The sequence below is a fragment of the Mesoplodon densirostris genome, chromosome 3 (assembly GCF_025265405.1).
Source record: "Mesoplodon densirostris isolate mMesDen1 chromosome 3, mMesDen1 primary haplotype, whole genome shotgun sequence".
In the NCBI taxonomy this organism is placed as follows: Eukaryota; Metazoa; Chordata; class Mammalia; order Artiodactyla; family Ziphiidae; genus Mesoplodon; species Mesoplodon densirostris.
The window spans coordinates 154,510,794-154,532,566 of record NC_082663.1 but is presented as its reverse complement, the minus strand read 5'-3'; the positions used below and the strand labels follow the sequence as shown (position 1 = coordinate 154,532,566).

Genomic DNA, 21,773 nt, shown 5'->3' with positions numbered 1-21,773 from the left:
CTTGTTGTGCTTCTTCAAGGCTCTTTTATGGGATGGCCAGGTGGTTAACACCCACAGTTCACCCAGAACTTAGCTAATGGGGATTCCTCAACACTACTTCTACCACGAAGATCTATCATTGGAGAAAGATTGATCCCATAAACCCTCCACTCCCCTTACCATTAAAAGCACAAAAGAGTGGACCATACATTAGACTACAACATTACATTACTAATCAACATTATATTACTAAATCAAGGAATAACCAGACCACTCCTGCTTACCCCTCCAACCTTAGAATAAAGATTTCCCTCCTGACTTATGAAGGCCAAGCACTTGCTCAGTTACATAAAAGAGAAAGCAAAAGGCTAAAGAAAGGAGATGCATGTGGAAAAACTAGGACTGGAGAAATGAGTAAGTCAGACCTGCCCTAGAAGAAATGAAATTTGGAACTCTGGTTATCACCAGGCCCTTGGCTAATCAAGATTCTTCTATACATGTTACATACAATCTGGATTATAGGGACTTTCCTGGTGGTGCAGTGGTTAAGAATCCGCCTGCCAATGCAGGGGACAGGGGTTCGATCCCTGGTCCTGGAAGATCCCCCATGCCGCGGAGCAACTAAGTCCATGCGCCACAACTACTAAGCCCGCACACCACAACTACTGAAGCCCGTGGACTTAGAGCCTGTGCTCTGCACAAAAGAAGCCACCGCAATGAGAAGCCCGCACACCGCAACAAAGAGTAGCCCCCGCTCGCCGCAACTAGAGGAAGCCCGCGCACAGCAACAAAGACCCAACGCAGCAAAAAAAATAATTGATTAATTTTCTTTTAAATCTGGATTATAACCAAGCAGTGTCCTGGGCTTCATCATGTAGTCCAGAGACACCAATACACCCTGGATATATGACAAGTTACATATGCTCTTTTCTTGATTCCTCACAGCATAAGGACATTGAGGCTCTGTGAAATATACCTAATTTTCAAGACTCTTATTTCCCTCCCTGGCTTCATACAATAAATGTCAGTCAAGGTTCTATCAGTTAGTGCTCACAAACACTTTAATACTTGTGAAAGGTCATGTTCTGCTGACCATGTAAAAATTAAGGCCACTAGACAGGAAGCCTCCTCTTATAAAGCAATAAACTGATCACCTGGTTTACTTTACACACAAACACACACCCACTGACTTTCTAACTATGACCATAGTAAATCAATTTTCCAGAACCTGAAAGCCCTAGAGAACTCCTCTGAAAAGGGGGTTGGTTAATCTACATAGTTAAAGGCTTGACACAAAAACTCTGACACCTCCCCACCACCAACCACCCAAAGTATTAGAAAGGATGAAGTTATCCTCTTCTATTCTATCCTAACAATAGCACACACTAGTTGTTTCAGAGCATCAGACGTATGACATATAAAATATTTATTTCTAATCCTCACAACAGTTTGACAAGGTACGTATTATTACATTAGTTTTAGAGAGGAAGGAACTCCAGTTGGAAATAGCAGGGACTGCATACTGACTAAAAATTATCCTAACTGTGATTCTTATAAAATAGTCTAAAAGTCTGAAACACAAATCTAAGAGGAACTATTTCCTCTTCTACAATAGACTATAAAGGAGTATCAAAAGAAACAGCCAAAACTTTAACACATCAAGCAAATGAAACAAAAACATCACTTTCTTTATTAAAACATAACCAGGTTTGAAACTGCTTAAGCCTTAACAACCACAGACAAAAACCAAAACAACAAACAAAACAAAAATGTTTAAAGTCTTATCTTTCTTATTTTTAAGAGAAATAATTAATCCAGAGTGAGAAGTAGAATATTTCATTTTGATGATCATTTTCTTCTTACAACAGATATAACCAAAGATGACTGGTCATGCTTTTTTGTACTATCACGTCTAAGTGACATGGCAGAAGTTAACTGAAATCATTTCTCAAAAAATTGAGTATAAATATTTGGAAAGCTAGCCCCATCTCATCCCTGCAAAAAAACTTGCTTTCTGCCAATTTTCTCACCAACATCCTACTACCAAAGGAAATAACTTATATTCCAAAAATATAATACTTCTTCCTTTGATTGATCCTGTAAACCCTCCCTACCTACCCCCAAGAAGATAATTTGAGAGGCTTTTTTTTAAAAAAATACCTTATGCCTATATCCTTTTTCTTTCTGCTTCCCTCTTCTCCTAAGAACAGGTAGCTCTTCAAATTGATGTCTGCCTTCAAACATGACGATTGCTTTTCCAGCCACCCAGGCTCTCTCAGAAGGATCTCCAAAAGCCTCCACGTAGTACTGTCGATAGGGCCTCCGGTTAGAAACTAGATAAAAATAAAAACCACAGTGTCATTGCTTTAAAAAATTGATATTCATCATCAAGAGAACAGCCACATAACCGTGGCCAAAGAAGCCTCTTTTCACTTAAAACTAAACTAAAATAAAAACTCAACAAGCTAAAAAACCTACAGAACAAGAAACTCTGAAGTAGGTCAGACAGAAGGTAAATTTTCAATTTTCAATTTATGTGACAAGAAAATGGTTAAGAGTGTAATGAAAGAATTTAATGGTTTGGTCTGATGATATGCTATATATTCCAAACCAGTTGGAGGTTGATTAGCTAATCATATAACAAATTAATATAACAACTAAGTTTTTTCTACCATCAATCTATAAAATTTTATACCCTCATTACCAGAAATCACAAAAGGCATATGATAAGCCACAGCATCGCAAATCTAATAATCAACAAGAACTAACCACCAAATAAACTCTTAAAACATTATGCTAAAATACAAGGAGGAAGAAATGTTTCAACACCATGTCACACATGATGTGCTAACATTTATGGCATAGCTACTCTGGGCAAGGTACTACACTAGGTGCTTTGCATGTATTCTTCACAACAATGAACTCTAAAAAATAAGCAGTATAATCTCCATTTTATAGACAGAATAATAAATCCAATGACTTCAGACAGGGAAAATTCAGAGTGAAACACTGGTTTTGCAGAGAAAGTGGAACTTGATATTTCAAACTACAGAAATTTTTTTTAAAAAAGGAAATCTCAACAGCCTCCTCCCCCCCCAAAAAATCCACTTATTCTATAGTTTCTTGGCTGTCCAAAGTTCTATGCATACAATTACCAAAAATAAAAACAATACAAATCTCATCCAGAAAAGATAATAATCAAATTTACCTAGTATATGTTATCTTCTACACACTTACCATCTTTGCATTTTTCATACCAGTAAAAAATGTCACAAAAGAAATATAGTCAGGGCTATACAGGTGTAATGATTTGTCTCTATTTAGAAAAGGAAATCATTTTATATAAAAATTCACTTTAACTCACACTGAATTACAACCTGGTAAAATTTTGTTTTATTGTACATTTTAAAAACAAGTTCTGTAAAAAACAAACAAACAAACAAAAAAACCTGAACTCCTTAGTCTCTACCTACTAAATTAAACACTTCAATAGAAACCACCTATAAAGGGGGATTAAATGTGTGTATGTGTATATATACACATACATACACACACACACACGCAGAGGTTCTTAAAGTCAGTCTGAAAAGTAAATCATTCTCCCATAAATAAGTAAATTCAACTAACACAGACTGAACATTTACGACATCCCAGCACTATACAGAGGACTGAAAAGAACTCATTGCCTGGTGGGTAAGAGATGTACAGTATAAAGAGATTATGGTAAAACAGCATGCTAATTGCGATAACATGAACATTCTTTTTTTTTTAATTTTTCAAGTATGTATTGAGTACACTACATTTTACCATTTGATAGTATCTATTGGTGATGGCATTTTTTTAAATTGAGATATAACTGAAGGATAACATTAGTTGCAGGTATACAACATAATGATTTGGTATTTATATATATTGCAAAATGACCCCCACAATGTCTAGTCAACATTCGTCACCACACGTAGTTATCAAAAGATTTTTTCTTGTGATGAGATCTTGTAAGATCTACTCTCTTAGCAACTTTCAAATATACAATACAGTATTAACTATAGTTGCCATGCTGTACATTACATCCATGTGACTTATTTCTTTTATAAATGGAAGTTTGTAACTTTTGACCCCCTTCACCCATTTTGCTCCTCCAGTCTGTTCTCAGTATCTGTGAACTTGGTTTTGTTTTTTCAATTTTGGTTTTTTAGATTCCACATAGAAGTAAGATCATACAGTATTTATATTTTCTCTGTCTGATTTATTTCACTTAGTAAAATGCCCACCAGGTACATCCATGTTGTCACAAATAGCAAGGTTTCATTCTTTTGTATGGCTGAATAATACTCAATTGTGTATATATACCACATTTTCATTACCTATTCATCTATCGATGGACACTTAGTTGTTAACATTCACTTTTTTCAAAGTGAAAAATCATTAACTGGAGGACAAATGGGACACCTGAGCAGAAAATTCAAAGGTAAACAGTTTGTTGAGGGGAGCATTCCTATATAAGGGCCCAGAACCCTCAAAGACATGAATGAATAAAACAAATGAAATAGCTAGGAACTGCAAGTAGTTCAGAACACTAAATCATAAAGTGGAAGGAAAGGGAAACTAAGCAGGTAAGCAGTGGCCAGACCTGAACAGCCCGGATACCATGTTAAGAGTTTGACCACTGGGACTTCCCTGGTGGTCGGTGGTTAAGACTCTGCGCTTCCAACACAGGGGGCACAGGTTCGATCCCTGGTCGGGGAACTGAGATCCCACGTGCCGCACTAAGACCCTTCATGTTAAGAGTCTGACCATTATCCTGTTGGCCCTGAACCTCAATTAAACTGTGGAACCACAGGCTCAGTTTTCCATCTTAGAAAGATAAATCTCCTTGACCTCTGAATAACACATTTAACAGGAAACAGAGAGGAAACTCAGGAGACCAGAGATTACCAAAATAGTATATACTCAAGATGACTAAAACCTAAATTAAGGTGGCAGCGATGTGAAATAAAAGAACAAAATATCGGGGCTTCCCTGGTGGCGCAGTGGTTGAGAATCTGCCTGCTAATTCAGGGGACACGGGTTCGAGCCCTGGTCCGGGAAGATCCCACATGCCGCAGAGCGGCTGGGCCCGTGAACCACAACTACTGAGCCTGCGCATCTGGAGCCTGTGCTCCACAACAAGAGAGGCCGCGATAGTGAGAGGCCCGTGCACTGCGATGAAGAGTGGTCCCCGCTTGCCACAATTAGAGAAAGCCCCCCCACAGAAACGAAGACCCAACACAGCAAAAATAAATTAATTAATTAATAAACTCCTATCCCCAACATCTAAAAAAAAAAAAAAGAACGAAATATGAAAGATTTTTTTTAAAGAAAACAAATCAAAAGGACTAGATATTAATTAAAAGTCAGATAGAATGTGACCACCTAGAGGGGTGGGATAGGGAGGGTGGGAGACACAAGAGGGAAGAGATATGGGAACATATGTATATGTGTAGCTGATTCACTTTGTTATAAAGCAGAAACCAGCACACCATGGTAGAGCAATTATATTCCAATAAAGATGTTAAAAAAAAATAATTAAATTAAATTAAATGTAAAAAAAAAAGTCAGATAGAAAAGATACTTGAACATCAATGTTTATAGCAGCATTATTCACAATAGCCAAAAGGTGAAAGCAACCCAAATGTCCACTGAAGGATGAAAGGATGAACAAAATGGAACATTATTGAACATTATACATCAATGGAACATTACTGAGCCTTACAAATGAATGATACACGTAGTACAACATGGATGAACCTTAAAGACATCATGCTAAGTGAAACAGGCCAGACACAAGTGGACAAATACTGCATGATTCGACTTATATGAAGTACCCAGAATAGTCAAATCCATAGATAAAGTAGAATAGTATTTACCAGGGACTGAAGGTTACTGTTAAATTGTTAACAGAGTTTCAGTTTAGGAATATGAAAAAGTTCTGGAGATGGATAGTGGTAATAATTGCACAAAAATGTGAATGTACTTAATGCCACTAAACTATAAACTTAAAAATGGATAAAATGATAAAATTATGTTACATATATTTTTTACCACAAAAAAAGGTCAGATAACAATTGGTAGTAAGGATATAGAGAGATTAAAACCCTCATCCACTGCTGATGAGAATGTAAAATGGTACAGGAGCTTTTCAAAACAGTCTGGCAGACCTAGCTCTTCCACTCCCAGGTATTTATCTGAAGAACACAAAAACCCTAATTCAAAAAGATATATGCCAGCTTCCCTGGTGGTGCAGTGGTTAAGAATCCACCTGCCAATGCAGGGGACACAGGTTCGAGCCCTGGTCCAGGAAGATCCCACATGCCGTGGAACAACTAAGCCCATGCACCACAACTACTGAGCCTACGCTCTAGAGCTCACACGCCACAACTACTGAGCCCACACACCACAACTACTGAAGCCCATGTGCCTAGAGCCCGTGCTCTGCAACAAAAGAAGCCACCGCAATGAGAAGCCCATGCACCACAACTAGAGAAAGCCCATGTGCAGCAACAAAGACCCAACACAGCCAAAAATTAATTAATTAATTAATTTTTTAAAAAACAATATATGCACCCCTATGTTCACTGAAGCGTTATTTATAACAGCCAAGATATGGAAACAACCTAAGTATCCACTGATGGATGAATGGATAAAGAAGATATGGTATATATACACAGTGGAGCATTACTCAGCCACAGAAGAATGAAATCCTGCCATTTGCGATACTAATGGACCTTGAAGGTATTTTGCCAAGTGAAATAAATCAGACAGAGAAAGATAAATACCATATGATTTCACTCATATGTAGTATCTAAAAAACATAACAAGTGAACAAACAAAATAAAACAAAAACTCATATATACAGAGATCAGGTTAATGATTACCAGAGAGGAAGGGGGCTGGGCAAAATGTGTGAACAGGGGAGACTGCATGGTGATGGATGGTAATTAGATTTGTGGTGCTGTACACCTGAAATATATATAAAAAATTTAAATTAAAAAAAAAAGTCAGGGTGCTTCCCTGGTGTCGCAGTGGTTAAGAATCCATCTGCCAATGCAGGGGACACGGGTTTGAGCCCTGGTCCGGGAAGATCCCACGTGCCGCGGAGCAACTAAGCCCACGCACCACAACTACTTGAGCCTGTGCTCTAGGGCCCGTGAGCCACAACCACTGTGCCTGCGTGCTACAACTACTGAGCCTGCGCTCTAGAGCCTGTGCGCCTAGAGCCCATGCTCTGCAACAAGAGAAGCCACGGCAATGAGAAACCCGCGCACCGCAAGGAAGAGTAGCCCCCACTCGCCGCAACTAGAGAAAGCCTGTGTGCAGCAACGAAGACCCAACACAGCCAAAAGAAAAAAAGTCAGGGAATTCCCTGGTGGCCCAGTGGTTAGGACTCGGCACTCTCACTGCCAGGGTCCGGATTCCACCCCTGGTTGGGGAACTAAGATCCCACAAGCTGGTGCCGCCGGGGCGGAGCGGAGTGATGGTGGGGGAGACGGCGGGTGGGGGGATGGCGGGTGGTGGGGGGGTAGTCAGGCAGTACCTCAAAAAGTCAAACAGAGTTACCATTAGAGCCAGCAAGTCCACTCCTGGGTATAAACCCAAAAGACAGGAAATATATGTCCACATAAACACTTATACATGAATACTCACAGCAGCACTGTTCATAATAGCTAAAAGGTAGAAACAGTCCAAATGCCCATCAAGTGATAAATTTATAAATAAAACATGTATAATATTTCATACAATGGAAAGCCTACGTGCTCTGTACCCTGTGCACCACAGCTACGGAGCCCTGGAGCCTGCGCGCCACAGAGAGAGAAAAACCCGCAGGCCACAACTAGAGAGAAGCCCTCACGCTGCTGCAACAACAGATCCCGCGTGCCTCAAGGAAGATCCCATGTGCCGCAACTAAGTCCCAATGCTGCCAAAAAAAAAAAAAAAAAGGAATGCAGTACTGATACATGGATAGATCTTAAAAACATTATGTTGAGTAAAAAAAGTAGTCACAGGGCTTCCCCGGTGGCGCAGTGGTTGAGGGTCCGCCTGCCGATGCGGGGGACACGGGTTCGTGCCCCGGTCCAGGAAGATCCCACATGCCGCAGAGCGGCTGGGCCCGTGAGCCATGGCTGCTGAGCCTTCGTGTCCGGAGACTGTGCTCCGCAATGGGAGAGGCCACAACAGTGAGAGGCCCGTGTACCGCAAAAAAAAAAAAAAAAAAGAAAAGAAAAGTAGTCACAAAGGACATATTATATGATTCCATTTATATTAAATATCCAGAATAGGCAAATCTATAGAGACAGAAAGTCGACTACTGGTTGCTTAGGGCAAAGGGATACGGGAGGTAAAAAAGATTAGGGGGAAGGTAGGCAAAGGACATGGGTTTTCTTTTCCTCCTCCTCTTTTTTTTTTTTTTTTTTAAATATTTATTTATTTATTTCGCTGCACCGGGTCTTAGTTGCGGCACTCGGTATCTTTGTTGCGGTATGCAGCTCATAATTGTGGCATGCGGGATCTTTTAGTTGCGGCATGCGGACTTCTTAGTTGTGGCATGCATGAGGGATCTAGTTCCCCCACCAGGGATCGATCTCGGCCCCCTGCATTGGGAGCATGGAGTCTTACCCACTGGACCACCAGGGAAGTCCCCATGCGGTTCTTTTTGGGGTGGTGAAAATGTTCTAAAATTTACTGGTTACACAACTCTGTGACTTACCAAAACCACTTAACTGTATACTTTAAAGGGGTGAATTGTATGCTATATGAATTACATCTCAATAAAGCTGTTTTAAAAAAAGAAAAAAGACTTAATGGTATAGGACACAAGAAGGAAGAAAGGGTAACTACTTGGTATTTGGTTTAAGTGACTAAGTGGCAGTAATTTATTCACTAAGGCAGGAAATGAAAGAGAAAGTACTGGTTTGAGGAGGAAAATAATTAGGTCAGTTTTAAACAAGCTGACCTTAAGTGCCTAAAGGACCTCCTGGTGAAAGCTTCAAGTACAGAGTTGGGATGCAGATTTGAAGCCTGGGGCAACACTAGCACTGTGGATATGAACTCAGTTTACTGATGACAGTTAAAACTCAAGCGTTAATAAGGATGGAAAGGAGGAGAGGGAGAAGAGAACATGAAAGTCAAGAACAAGATAGATAGTTACTACGAGGAAGAATTTTCCTGCACCAGACAACCAAAAAATTAAAAACTAGTATCCACTGTATTACCAGGTCACTAATAACTCTGCTTAGAACAAGGTTAGTGGAATAAAAGGAGAGAATGAGAAAGTTCAGTGTGTTCAGAAATGAGTGGCCATCTGGAAGTGGAGAAAGCTGATGATTCCTCCAAGAGTGGTTATGAAGGGAAGGTGTCAGGAAGACAGAGTCATGGGTAGGAATTTTAGGACAATAGGTTTATTCAAATATTAGTTCCCTTCAGTACTATAAAGAGCCACACTAATTCTATGCTGTAATAAACCAAGTTAAGAAGAATCTTTTTAAAAACTATTATTAGGGAATTCCCTGGTAGTCCAGTGGTTAAGACTCCACACTGCCACTGCCGGGGGCGTGGGCTCCATCCCTGGTCAGGGAACTAAGATCCCACATGCTTCACACAGTGGCAAACAACAACAACAACAACAACACTCCAGTCACCATCAAAACCATATTCTCCTGGTATTTCTCTTCCATCTCTGATTTTCTCCCATCTCTTTTGCACACTCAAGTCTCCTCCTTACAGACCTCAAATGTTGGCTTTCTCGAAGCCACCTTTTTTCTCACCGTATATTTTATCCCAAGGCCATCTCATCCATGCCCTACCCATGGCTTTGACTAATATCAACAAGCAGATGTCACCTCCAAGTTATAGATGTTCCAGTGCTCTCAGTAAATGAGAACACTATGTATGTACTGGTAAAGCTAAAAATTTGGGAACCAGCCTGAGATATAGAAACCTTAGGCTTCATTCTCCCTCACTCCCCATTATCTGTCCATTAGCAAATCATATAGATTTTATCTCCTAAATAGTTCTTCATTCCCTATTCACAACTATAATCTCACCATAATCCCTGCAATCACCCTTTGATTATCTCCTCTGATTTGTGTCCCCCTCGAAATCATTTTCCACACTGCACTCAGAGTGAACTTTAAAAGACACGAATCAGATCACATCTCCCTCTGCTCATAGCTCTTTAATGGTATCCTATTATTCTTAGGAAAAAATACAAAATTGCTAATGAAGTCTACAAAATGCTGCATGATTTGACCCATATCTATTTCTCCAGCCTCATACTGTACCACCTTCCATCACTCTATGGGCTGCAGCCCTTTCAGGGATTGAACATATACTACTTTCTGTGCTTGGAACCATCTTTTTTTCCCTGGTTAATTCCTACTTGTCCTATCAGGTCTCAGATCAAAGATAATTTTACTAGCAAAACTGGCCCTGACTACCCCTGAACCAAAAGTCCAGGTTAGGTACCCCCATTAGTATCAGTAACTGTACATCAATATTTTGCCTTGAACACACCTCTCAGTTAACTATTTGTCTGATTACTTGCTGGTGCCTTCACCCTTTAACTGGACTCTAATTATACACAAAGGGAAGCAAAATGTTTTGCCAATTACTGGATCCCAACACCTAGCATAGTACCTATAGAATGTACTTATTACTTGTTGAACAATGGCATAGACCCAACTAGTGCATATAAAGAATATCACAATGAGTAAGAAACCATCAGTCTCACAGGCATAGGAAGGGTAGAAGGGGAGGACTAAAAGAATTTTCTACTAGTAGAATTTAAATGTTCAAACAGGTCACAAAGTTTGATATCATTTTCTTTAAACAGTGAGCTATAAAGGTCTTTGGGCACTTCACTATTAATATTCAAAATATAAAATAAAATCCAACATACTACTTGTGGCAAGTTATCCTACAGATAAATAGACATGAATACATGAAACACATAGTTATTCTTTATAGCACTGTTTTGTACACACACAAACACACATGTGTATGTATATACGTATGTATTTTACGTATAATCTTTCTAACACAAGATTAGAAACAACCTAAATATCCATCAACAGGGGAATGGTTATATAAAGCACACCATATTCAAAAAGAGGAAAATTATGGAGCTGTTTAAAAAAAAAAAAAAGTTTTCAATGGAAAAATCTCCAAGAAGTGAAAGAAGTGAAAAAACTGTAGAACAGGGGCTTCCCTGGGGGCACAGTGGTTAAGAATCCGCCTGCCAATGCAGGGGACACGGGTTCGAGCCCTGGTCCGGGAAGATCCCATATGCCACAGAGCAACTAAGCCCATGTGCCACAACTACTGAGCCTGCGCTCTAGAACCCGTGAGCCACAACTACTTAAGCCCATGCGCCTAGAGCCCATGCTCCGCAATAATAGAAGCCACTGCGATGAGAAGCCCACACACCGCAACAAAGAATAGCCCCCACCCACCGCAATTAGAGAAAGCCCGCGCACAGCCAAAAATAAAAATTAATTAAATAAATAAAATTTTTAACCCCCCAAAAACCTGTAGAACATACATACAATATGCTATGTTTATGTTAAATTAAATCAAAGGGGGTAGGGAGATGAGAATATATAGTTGGATTTACATAAAGGAAGTCTAGAAAGAAACATTAATGACAACTGGTTACTTTTTGAAAGGAGAGGTAAAGAGTGGGGCAGACCAGAGATTTTTTAAATCTTGTGCATATATATCCAATTTAAAACCTAAAACACATATATTAAAACTACAATAAAGGGCTTCCCTGGTGGCGCAGTGGTTGAGAGTCCGCCTGCCGATGCAGGCGACACGGGTTCGTGCCCCGGTCCGGGAAGATCCCACATGCTGCGGAGCGGCTGGGCCCGTGAGCCATAGCAGCTGAGCCTGTGCATCCGGAGCCTGTGCTCCGCAACGGGAGAGGCCACAACAGTGAGAGGCCCATGTACCGCAAAAAAAAAAAAAAAGACTACAATAAAATCACGAACTATCTTAACAGAAAAAAGGGAGCTCAAAATGAAGTTTGAGCCCTTATCTTATACCATTTTAAAGTTAAGGCACGTAAGATTCATACAGAACAACCAAATAAGTAACAAACTTTAGTAACTATAGAGAATAGTCTAAATCAAGACTTTAAAATTCAAAATGACTTACAAGCAATCTTTATAACTGTTTCAGCTTTAAAACTAACAAAAATGATACAAACATGAAGACTGAAGTAGAAAAACATAAATATACTGAAAAGTGATTCTGGACAATGTAAACGTTAGCTAATAAGCCTAACATTTTCTGGCATCTACAGATAGAATAATTGAGAATTTTAAAATCATAGAGTAAAATAAAACAAACCTTAAAAAAAATCCAGAAAAGATAAAATACATAATAACAATTCATTAATGAAATGCTCAAAGGTAAAAATGAATTATTACTAACAGAAACTGCAAGTTGATAATTCCACACTGTGTTTTATCATGTATAATCAACTGCAAGTATTACCTTTCATTTTTGAGTGCGTGTTAATCAATGGATCAGAACAAATCCTGCAGGGCCACCAAGGGCGTCTCTTGAATTTTGCCCAGATGAGATCTCCAACTTCATACTTCAGTGGCGTAGCCTTTTTCTTGGGCTGACACTTGAGACAGACAAAACATGGGGCATCAATAAAAATCAGAACCTTTTGAAACAACGTATCATCTTTCCACTAGCCTTCTGAGAGAGCATTACCAATGAATACTAGATGGAAACACTCCAGCTTAACCACAATTACAAAATAAGTACAATTAAAAATTACTTTGTCTTAACTATTTATAACACAGCCCTTTATAAAGTCAGTAGTAGCTCTCAATTTACATTTGCTTTACATAAGTAAACTACATACATTCTAGGAAAATAAATAAGCTATTTCAAATTTTTAAAGAGCTAAAAACTGAAATAATAGATAAACAGAATCATCCCAAGGAAAAGATATCTTTGCCCAAGTCCTTGGATCACAACACAACAGGGGTGGGGGGTGGGGGGTGGGGAGGGGAAGAAATTTAACAATGTCAAGAGACTGATCCCACTACAGTGTTATATGCCAACTTTATCTCAATAAACTGGGGGAGGTGGGAGGAGGAGACTGTGGTCCCTTCTGCAGGTGATACTCTACATCTTTCTCAAACACAGACATTCTTACTAATTAATTAACAATAATGGCCTAATGAAATAATCCTGAAAGCTACAGGCTAGATTCTTGCAATGTCAGCACAACTGACGTATTTTTCCCAGGACATGCAAGAGAGGCTGCATCCACAACAGTACACTGCGCAACTCCAAGGGATACCATTCAAGCACAATACAGTATGAATCAAGCTTCCTGGACATATCCAATGCAGAGACCCTGGCTGCATCTTTTCTCCAAAAATAATACCTAATTAATCTGCAGTCCAAATGCTTCCATCTCAGCTCTAAACCCATACCCATGCCTTTAACACCGCATCAACAGTACAGAGGTCTCCTGCCCTGAGAGGAAGATGGCTTTGTGTTTAGTAGGACTGAGCTCCCCACCAGCCATAAACCACACAAAGGAGTTCACATGTGCTGAGCTGTTTCTGGGTAGCTAAAAGCAGCACCTAAGGTACTTGGAAAAAGGACAACCTACTCCATTTACTCCAAGGGGGCATTACAAATATGATTTTCTATAAATGCTATGTCCTAAAAAAGGCTTGGTGAGTTCCTCCCTCAGACTCAGTCGTCCCTCCTTAATGCCTAAAACAGTACCCACCTAGTACATATTAAGTGTCCAATAAAGAACATGCTGAATGAATTGACTGAAATCATTCAAATAAAAATGATGACTGGGACTCAAGGATATCAAAGTATTGGGCTCAATTCAATGATTTGTAAGTTACCATTCAACTTTAAGACTGGGCATTCAGAGAGAAGTAAATCTCACAGAATACCCTTATTGAAAATAGTGTCATTAGTTCTTCTATGTATATAGAGTTACTCGGAAATGAGACAGAAACTACAACTTTTAAAACATTTTTTTTGAAAAGCAAGCCCCAAGGGGCCATTTTGCCTGTTATCATTCTTTAAGTTATCAGAAAAAAAAATTACTTCAGAGCTAGTTGGCTTTCAAACTTTAAAACCATGATACCAAGATGGGATAGAAAACTCTTTTACATGCCCCTGTACTGAAAACTACAATTTGAGTAGGTTCCCATAAATTTCTGATATAATCTGATTTGTAACCATTTATTTGGCAATCATTGATAAATATGGACTTGCTTATTTATCTGAGTCCTAAACGACTTTAAATATACTACCATTTACTTGACGTCTGCTATATACCAGGCACTGTTCCTCCTTTAATCCTCTTAAGGTAGATACTATATTATTACTCCTATGTTACTATATGTCATATAGAGTTATATAGTAGGTGGCAGAGACAGGATTCAAACCTGGGCAGTCCAACTCAGGATCCCAAACTCTCAACTACTATCCAATAACAATAACACCCCATGATTATTACATGCTTTATGACAAATTCAGCCATAATCAATCTATAATGTGATACTGGTTCTGTCTTTGCCATATATTACTACTACAAAGTGATTATAGTAGTAATATATCAGGAATATATCAGTGATCAGGAAGTAAAGCCATAAAACACAAGGCTTCAATAATGCATGGATAAGAAAGACCGTGAGTGGTACTGCTTAAAGCCAGAAGCCAGAATCACACAACCACACAAAGCAGTAATGAGTTGTCTTCTGACTCTATCATAAATTGTGTCACCTTAAACAAGTCAGTTAATTCAGCATCAGCACCCTAAGACATAATAAAACCAGGAAAGAAACACTTGCTCTACCACGAACCATGAAAATGAAAATAACTATTAATTCTACTCCTGATTATTTTAACCCAAAGGAAATAATCCAAAAAAGTAAAAGAACTGTAAAAAGATAACTAAAGCAGTTATTTATGAAATAAACAGAAAGTTAACATCCTAGACAACCTACGGAATGAGAGAAAATATTTGCAAACAATGTGATTCTATATTCCAAAATATAATACAAACAGCTCCTATAACTCAATGACAAAAAACAAACAACCCAATCAAAAAGTGGGCAAAAGATCTAAATAGACATTTCTCCAAAGACATACAGATGGCCAACAGGCACATGAAAAAATGCTCAACATCACTAATTATTAGAGAAATGCAAATCAAAACTACAATGACGTACCATCTCACAGCAGTCAGAATGCCCATCATTAAAAAGTCTACAAGGGGCTTCCTTGGTGGCACAGTGGTTGAGAGTCCACCTGCTGATGCAGGGGACACGGGTTCGTGCCCTGGTCTGGGAAGATCCCACATGCCGCGGAGCGGCTGGGCCCGTGAGCCATGGCCGCTGGGCCTGCACGTCCGGAGCCTGTGCCCCGCAACGGGAGAGGCCACAACAGTGAGAGGCCCGCGTACCACAAAAAAAAAAAAAAAGAGTCTACAGGGACTTCCCTGGTGGCGCAGTGGTTAACAATCCGCCTGCCAATGCACGGGACAAGGGTTCGATCCCTGGTCCGGGAAGATCCCACATGCCGCAGAGCAACTAAGCCCATGCGCCACAACTACTGAGCCTGTGCTATAGAGTCCGGGAGCCACAACTACTAAAGCCCACACACCTAGAGCCTGTGCTCCACAACAAAGAGAAGCCACCACAATGAGAAGCCCATGCACTGCAACAAAGAGTAGCCCCTACTCACTGCAACTAGAGAAAGCCTGCACACAGCAACAAAGACCCAACGTAGCCATAAATAAATAAATAGATAGATAGATAGATAGTCTACAAATAATAAATGCCGGAGAGGGTGTGGAGAAAAGGGAACAACCCTCCTACACTGTTGGTGGGAATGTAAATTGGTGCAGCCACTATGGAAAACACTATGAAGGTTTCTTAAAAAACTAAAAATAGAGTTGCCATATGATCCAGCAATCCCACTCCTGGGCAAATATCCAGAAAAAACTCCAGTTTCAAAAGATATATGCACCTCAGTGTTCACTGCAGCACTATTTACAATAGCCAAGACATGGAAGCAACCTAAATGTCCGTCGACAGATGAATGGATAAAGATGCAGTATACATATAAAATGGAATTCCATTCAGCCATAAAAAAGAATGAAGTAATGCCATTTGCAGCAACCTGGATGGACCTAAAGACAAATATCATATGATATCACTTATATGTGGAATCTAAAAAATGATACAAATGAACTTATTTACAAAACAGGGGGCTGTCCTGGTGGCGCAGTGGTTGAGAGTCCGCCTGCCGATGCAGGGGACACGGGTTCGTACCCCGGTCTGGGAAGATCCCACATGCCGTGGAGTGGCTGGGCCCCGTGAGCCATGGCCGCTGAGCCTGCGCGCCCGGAGCCTGTGCTCCGCAATGGGAGGGGCCCCAACAGTGAGAGGCCCGCGTACCGAAAAGAAAACAAAAAACAAAAAAACAGAAACAGACTCACAGACATAGAAAACAAACTTACGGTTACCAAAGGGAAAAGAGTGGGTGGATAAATTAGGAGTTTGGGATTAGCAGATACAAACTACTGTATATAAAATAAATAAACAAGGTCATACTGTATAGCACAGGGAACTATATTCAATACCTTCTAATAAACTAAATTAGAAAAGAATCAGAAAAAGAATGTGTGTTTGTGTATAACTGTATCACTTTGCTGCACACCAGAAACACAACATTGTAAATCACCTATACTTCTACTTTTTTAAAAAAGTTAACATCCGGGCTTCCCTGGTGGCGCAATGGTTTGAGAGTCCGCCTGCCGATGCAGGGGACATGGGTTCGTGCCCCGGTCCAGGAAGATCCCACATGCCGCGGAGCGGCTGGGCCCGTGAGCCATGGCCGCTGAGACTGCGCACCCGGAGCCTGTGCTCCGCAACGAGAGAGGCCACAACAGTGAGAGGCCCGCATAGCGCAAAAAAAAAAAAAAAAAAAAAAAGTTAACATCCAACAAGGGACCTGTTAAACAAATTATGCTGAAAACTCCATGAAATATGCAAAGTGCAGATGAAGTTATGGAATACTGAAAATATAATACACAGCCACACATATGATATACCAATTATTTAGAAACTATGCCAAAACTATGATAAAAAAATGTCACTGAGAAACACAAATAAAAAATAGTTTCATTAAATTAAAGGTATCATGGGTAAAGATTTTCATAAACCTGAGACATTAATTTCCTCCTTACTATTTAATTCATTTACCAGGATGACCAAATAAAACAATATGTACAAACTTACTGGGGAAAAATGTCTATACAAATACATATTATTAATGAACAGCAACATCCAAATCCAAGTGACCTTAGTATATAAAAAATTAGAAACAGGCAAGAAGTCCAGAACAAAGTGAGGCTTCCAAACAAGAAAATACAGAAAATAACAACAAGGGAAAATTAAAGGTGGAAAAAAAAGGAATATGACTCTTCTCTTCAGAAGAGCTTAAAAATCTCACCTGGGAAAGAAAGACTCCAAAATAACTCCTTGTAAAGCCCATAATTCAACTAAACACCTGCATACAAAGCTCAAAAAGAAACACAAACATGAATTCCTGATCTTAAGGCACCTGGAGAATATCAGGGAAGACTGGAGTGAAGAAATGTCATCTGAGCTTAGACTGGCCAGATGGGCACATTTCACAACAGCTTTCCCTAATATCTCTATGTCCAGTTGGATGAAACATATTGGTGCTAATCCCCTGGTCAGGGAACTAAGATCCCGTATGTCTGTGGGGCTTAGCCAAAAACCAAATTTTAAAAATATAAAAAGGGCTTCCCTGGTGGCGCAGTGGTTGAGAGTCCGCCTGCCGATGCAGGGGACGCGGGTTCGTGCCCCGGTCCGGGAAGATCCCACATGCCGCGGAGCGGCTGGGCCCGTGAGCCATGGCCGCTGAGCCTGCGCATCCAGAGCCTGTGCTCCACAACGGGAGAGGCCACAACAGTGAGAGGCCCGTGTACCGCCAAAAAAAAAAAATTAAAATTAAAAAAATTAAAAAAAAATAAAAATGTTACACTAGAAAATGTTTAACACAAAAGAAGGCAGTAACAAAGGATTAGAGGAACAAAAATACAAGACATAAAAAACAAAGAGCAAAATGACGGATATCAATCCTACCTTATCACTATTTACATAAAATGTATATGGATTTAAAATTCAAAGGCAGAAACTGACAGAAGAGATAAAAAAATATTATACAACTACACTGCCTGGAAGACACACTTCAGATCAAATTCAAAAAAGGGACTGAAAGAGGATGAAAAAGAAATAACAAGCCAACAGTAACACACGGAAGGAAGTAACAAAAGTGGGGACATAACTACTGATTCTATAGAAATAAAAAGGATTATGAGAGCAGTAGCAACAGTTGTACACCAACAAATAGGATAACTCGGATGAAACAGACCAAGTCCTAAAAACACAAAACCTACCAAGACTAAATGACATAGAAACAGAATATGTCAATACTTACTGTAACTAGTAAGGAGACTGAATCAGTTGTGAGTAATCAAAAAATCTCCCCACAAAGAAAAGCCCTGTAGGGACTTCCCTGGTGGTCCAGTGGTTAAGGTTCTGCGCTTCTAATGCAGGGGGCACGGGTTAAATCCCTGATCTGGAAACCATGGTCCTGCATGCCGTGAGGCGTGGCGAAAAAAAGCCCTGGACCCAGTGGCTTCCCTGGTAAATTGTACCAAACATTTAAAGAAGAACTAACCACTCCTTCTCAAACTTTTCGAAAAAAACTAAAGAGGAATAAACTCTCTAACTTACTCTTTGAGGACAACATTACTGATACCAAAGTCAGACAAAGAAAAAGCTATAGACCAATATCCTTTTTTATAAGTTATTTTTTATTTATTTATTTTTGGCTATGTTGGGTCTTCATTGCTGCGTGCAGGCTTCCTCTAGTTGCAGTGAGTGGGGGCTACTGCTCGTTGCAGTGCGCAGGCTTCTCATTGCGGTGGCCTTTGCTGCAGAGCACAGGCTCCAGGCATTCAGGCTTCAGTAGTTGCAGCTCGCGGGCTCCAGAGTGCAGGCTCAGTTGTTGAGGCACACTGGCTTAGTTGCTCCACGGCATGTTGGATCTTCCCGGACCAGAGCTCGAGCCCGTGTCCCCTGAACTGGCAGGCGGATTCTCAACCACTGAGCCGCCAAGGAAGTCCTAGACCAATATCCTTTATAAAGACTGATGCAAAAATCCTCAACAAAATTCAGCAAAACAAGTTGAACATCATATTAAAAAACCATAATATAAATATATCAATCATTATTTTGAACAGCTGAAACTAATATAATGCTATTATGTCATTATACCTCAATTTAAAAAAAACAACCAAAACAAAACAAAACACCATGACCAAGTGGGATTTATTACTGTAACACAGGACTGTTCAACATATGAAAATATATAAATTTAATACACCACATTCACAGAATGAAGGATAAAAATCTCATGATCAGGGCTTCCCCTGGTGGCGCAGTGGTTGAGTGTCCACCTGCCGATGCAGGGGACACGGGTTCGTGCCCCGGTCGGAGAAGATCCCACATGCCTCGGAGCAACGAAGCCCGTGCGCCACAACTACTGAGCCTGCGCCCTAGAGCCCGCGAGCCACAACTACTGACGCCCGTGTGCCTGGAGCCCATGCTCCGCAACAAGAGAAGCCACCGCAATGAGAAGCCTGTGCACCGCAACAAAGAGTAGCCCCCGCTCGCCGCAGCTAGAGAAAACCCGTGCACAGCAACGAAGACCCAATGCAGCCAAAAATAAATATTTTTAAAAAGGAAAAAAGAAGAAGAAAACAACCTAAACATAATAAAAGCCATATATGAAAAATCCAGAGAGCATACTGCTGAATGGTGAAAGACTGAAAGTTTTCCCTCTAAGATCAGGAACACAGCAAGGACGCCAGCTTTCTCCACTTCTATTCAACATACTACTGGATGTTCTAGCCAGAGCAAGTACACAAGAAATAAAAGGCAACAAAATTGGAAAGGAAAAAGTAAAAATATCTCTATTCATAGGTCTTATATGTAGAAAATCCTAAAGATTCCACACACACACAAACCTTATAGAATTAATGTATGAATTCAGTAAAGTATGAAGATACAAAGTCAACAAACAAAAATCAGTTGAATTCTATACATCAGTAATGAACAATCGGGCTTCCCTGGTGGCGCAGTGGTTAAGAATCTGCCTGCCAATGCAGGGGACATGGGTTCGAGCCCTGGTCCGGGAAGACCCCACATGCCGCGGAGCGACTACGCCTGTGCGCCACAACAGCTGAGCCGGCACTCTAGAGACCGCGAGCCACAACTACTGAAGCCCACACGCCTAGAGCCCGTGTTCTGCAACGAGAAGCCACCGCAATGAGAAGCCCGTGCACCGCAACGAAAAGTAGCCCCCACTCGCCACAACTAGAGAAAGCCCACACCCAGCAACAAAGACCCAACTCAGCCAATAATTAATTAAAAAAAAAAAAGAAAAGAAAGTCAATGTGACCTATAAAATAGGAAGAAATAAAGTCAAAGAAATGATTCAGGGAGAGGAAGACATGTCTTTTTTTTTTTTAAAAAAAGTAATCTTTTATTTATTTATTTATTTTTATTTTTATTTTTGGCTGTGTTGGGTCTTCGTTTCTGTGCGGGGACTTTCTCTAGTTGCGGCAAGTGGGGGCCACTCTTCATCGCGGTGCGCGGGCCTCTTCACTATCGCGGCCTCTCTTGTGGAGCACAGGCTTCAGACATGCAGGCTCAGTAGTTGTGGCTCACGGGCCTAGTTGCTCCGTGGCATGTGGGATCTTCCCAGACCAGGGCTCGAACCCGTGTCCCCTGCATTAGCAGGCAGATTCTCAACCACTGCGCCACCAGGGAAGCCCAAGACATGTCTTATTATGCCCTTTTACTGTGAGTGAGATAGAAGTCTTTGAAGGGCTGATATTTTAAAAGGATCACTCTGACTGCCATGGTGAAAACAGCCTCAGGGTGCTGGGGTGAAAAGCAGAGAGACCACTCCAGTGAACTTAGGTTCATAGTTACGTGAACCTAGCTGGGATTGGGGCAGGGGGGGCACAAAGCAGGAAAAGCCAGTGAAATTTGCTGATGGATTGGATGTGTATGCTACAGAAACAGAGAAATCAAGGATCATTCCTTTATGACTTAAACACTGCAATGATGGAGTTCCCATTTATTAAAATGAAGACTACAGGAAAAGCAGGTTTTGGGAAGTACATCCAGAATCTGGTTTGAACAAGTATAACACTCCAATTTCACAACCTAATGAAAAAGTCAAGAAACCAATGTATATATGATTCTGGAGTTCTGAAGATCCAGACTAGAGAGATAACTTTGCAGAGTCCTGATGACAAAAGATCATCAAGAAAGGTAGTACAGGGACTTCCCTGGTGGGGCAGTGGTTAAGAATCCACCTGCCAGTGCAGGGGACACGGGTTCGAGCCCTGGTCCGGGAAGACCCCACATGCCGCGGAGCAACTAAGCCTGTGCGCCACAACTACTGAGCACACGCACCACAACTACTGAAGCCTGCATGGCTAGAGCCCATGCTCCAGAACAAGGGAAGCCACTGCAATGAGAAGCCTGTGCGCTGCAACAAAGAGGAGCCCCTGCTCGCCACAACAAGAGAAAGCCTGTGCACAGCAACAAAGACCTAACGCAGCCAAAAATATTAATTAATTAATTAATTAT

General features: G+C 40.6%; 1 protein-coding gene across 4 annotated transcripts in view; it reads right to left on the bottom strand.

Moving 5' to 3' along the window:
- NSD1 (nuclear receptor binding SET domain protein 1) overlaps window positions 1-21,773 on the bottom strand; it is a 132,815-nt gene that overhangs the window by 74,868 nt on the left and 36,174 nt on the right. For all 4 annotated transcript variants that reach the window (XM_060094867.1, XM_060094865.1, XM_060094866.1 and 1 more), the window contains exons 3-4: window positions 12,511-12,646; window positions 2,140-2,312 (exon numbers count right to left, since the gene is read on the bottom strand). In XM_060094867.1, coding sequence (XP_059950850.1) covers window positions 2,140-2,312; window positions 12,511-12,646 — 309 coding nt within the window. The remainder of the gene's footprint in view (window positions 1-2,139; window positions 2,313-12,510; window positions 12,647-21,773) is intronic.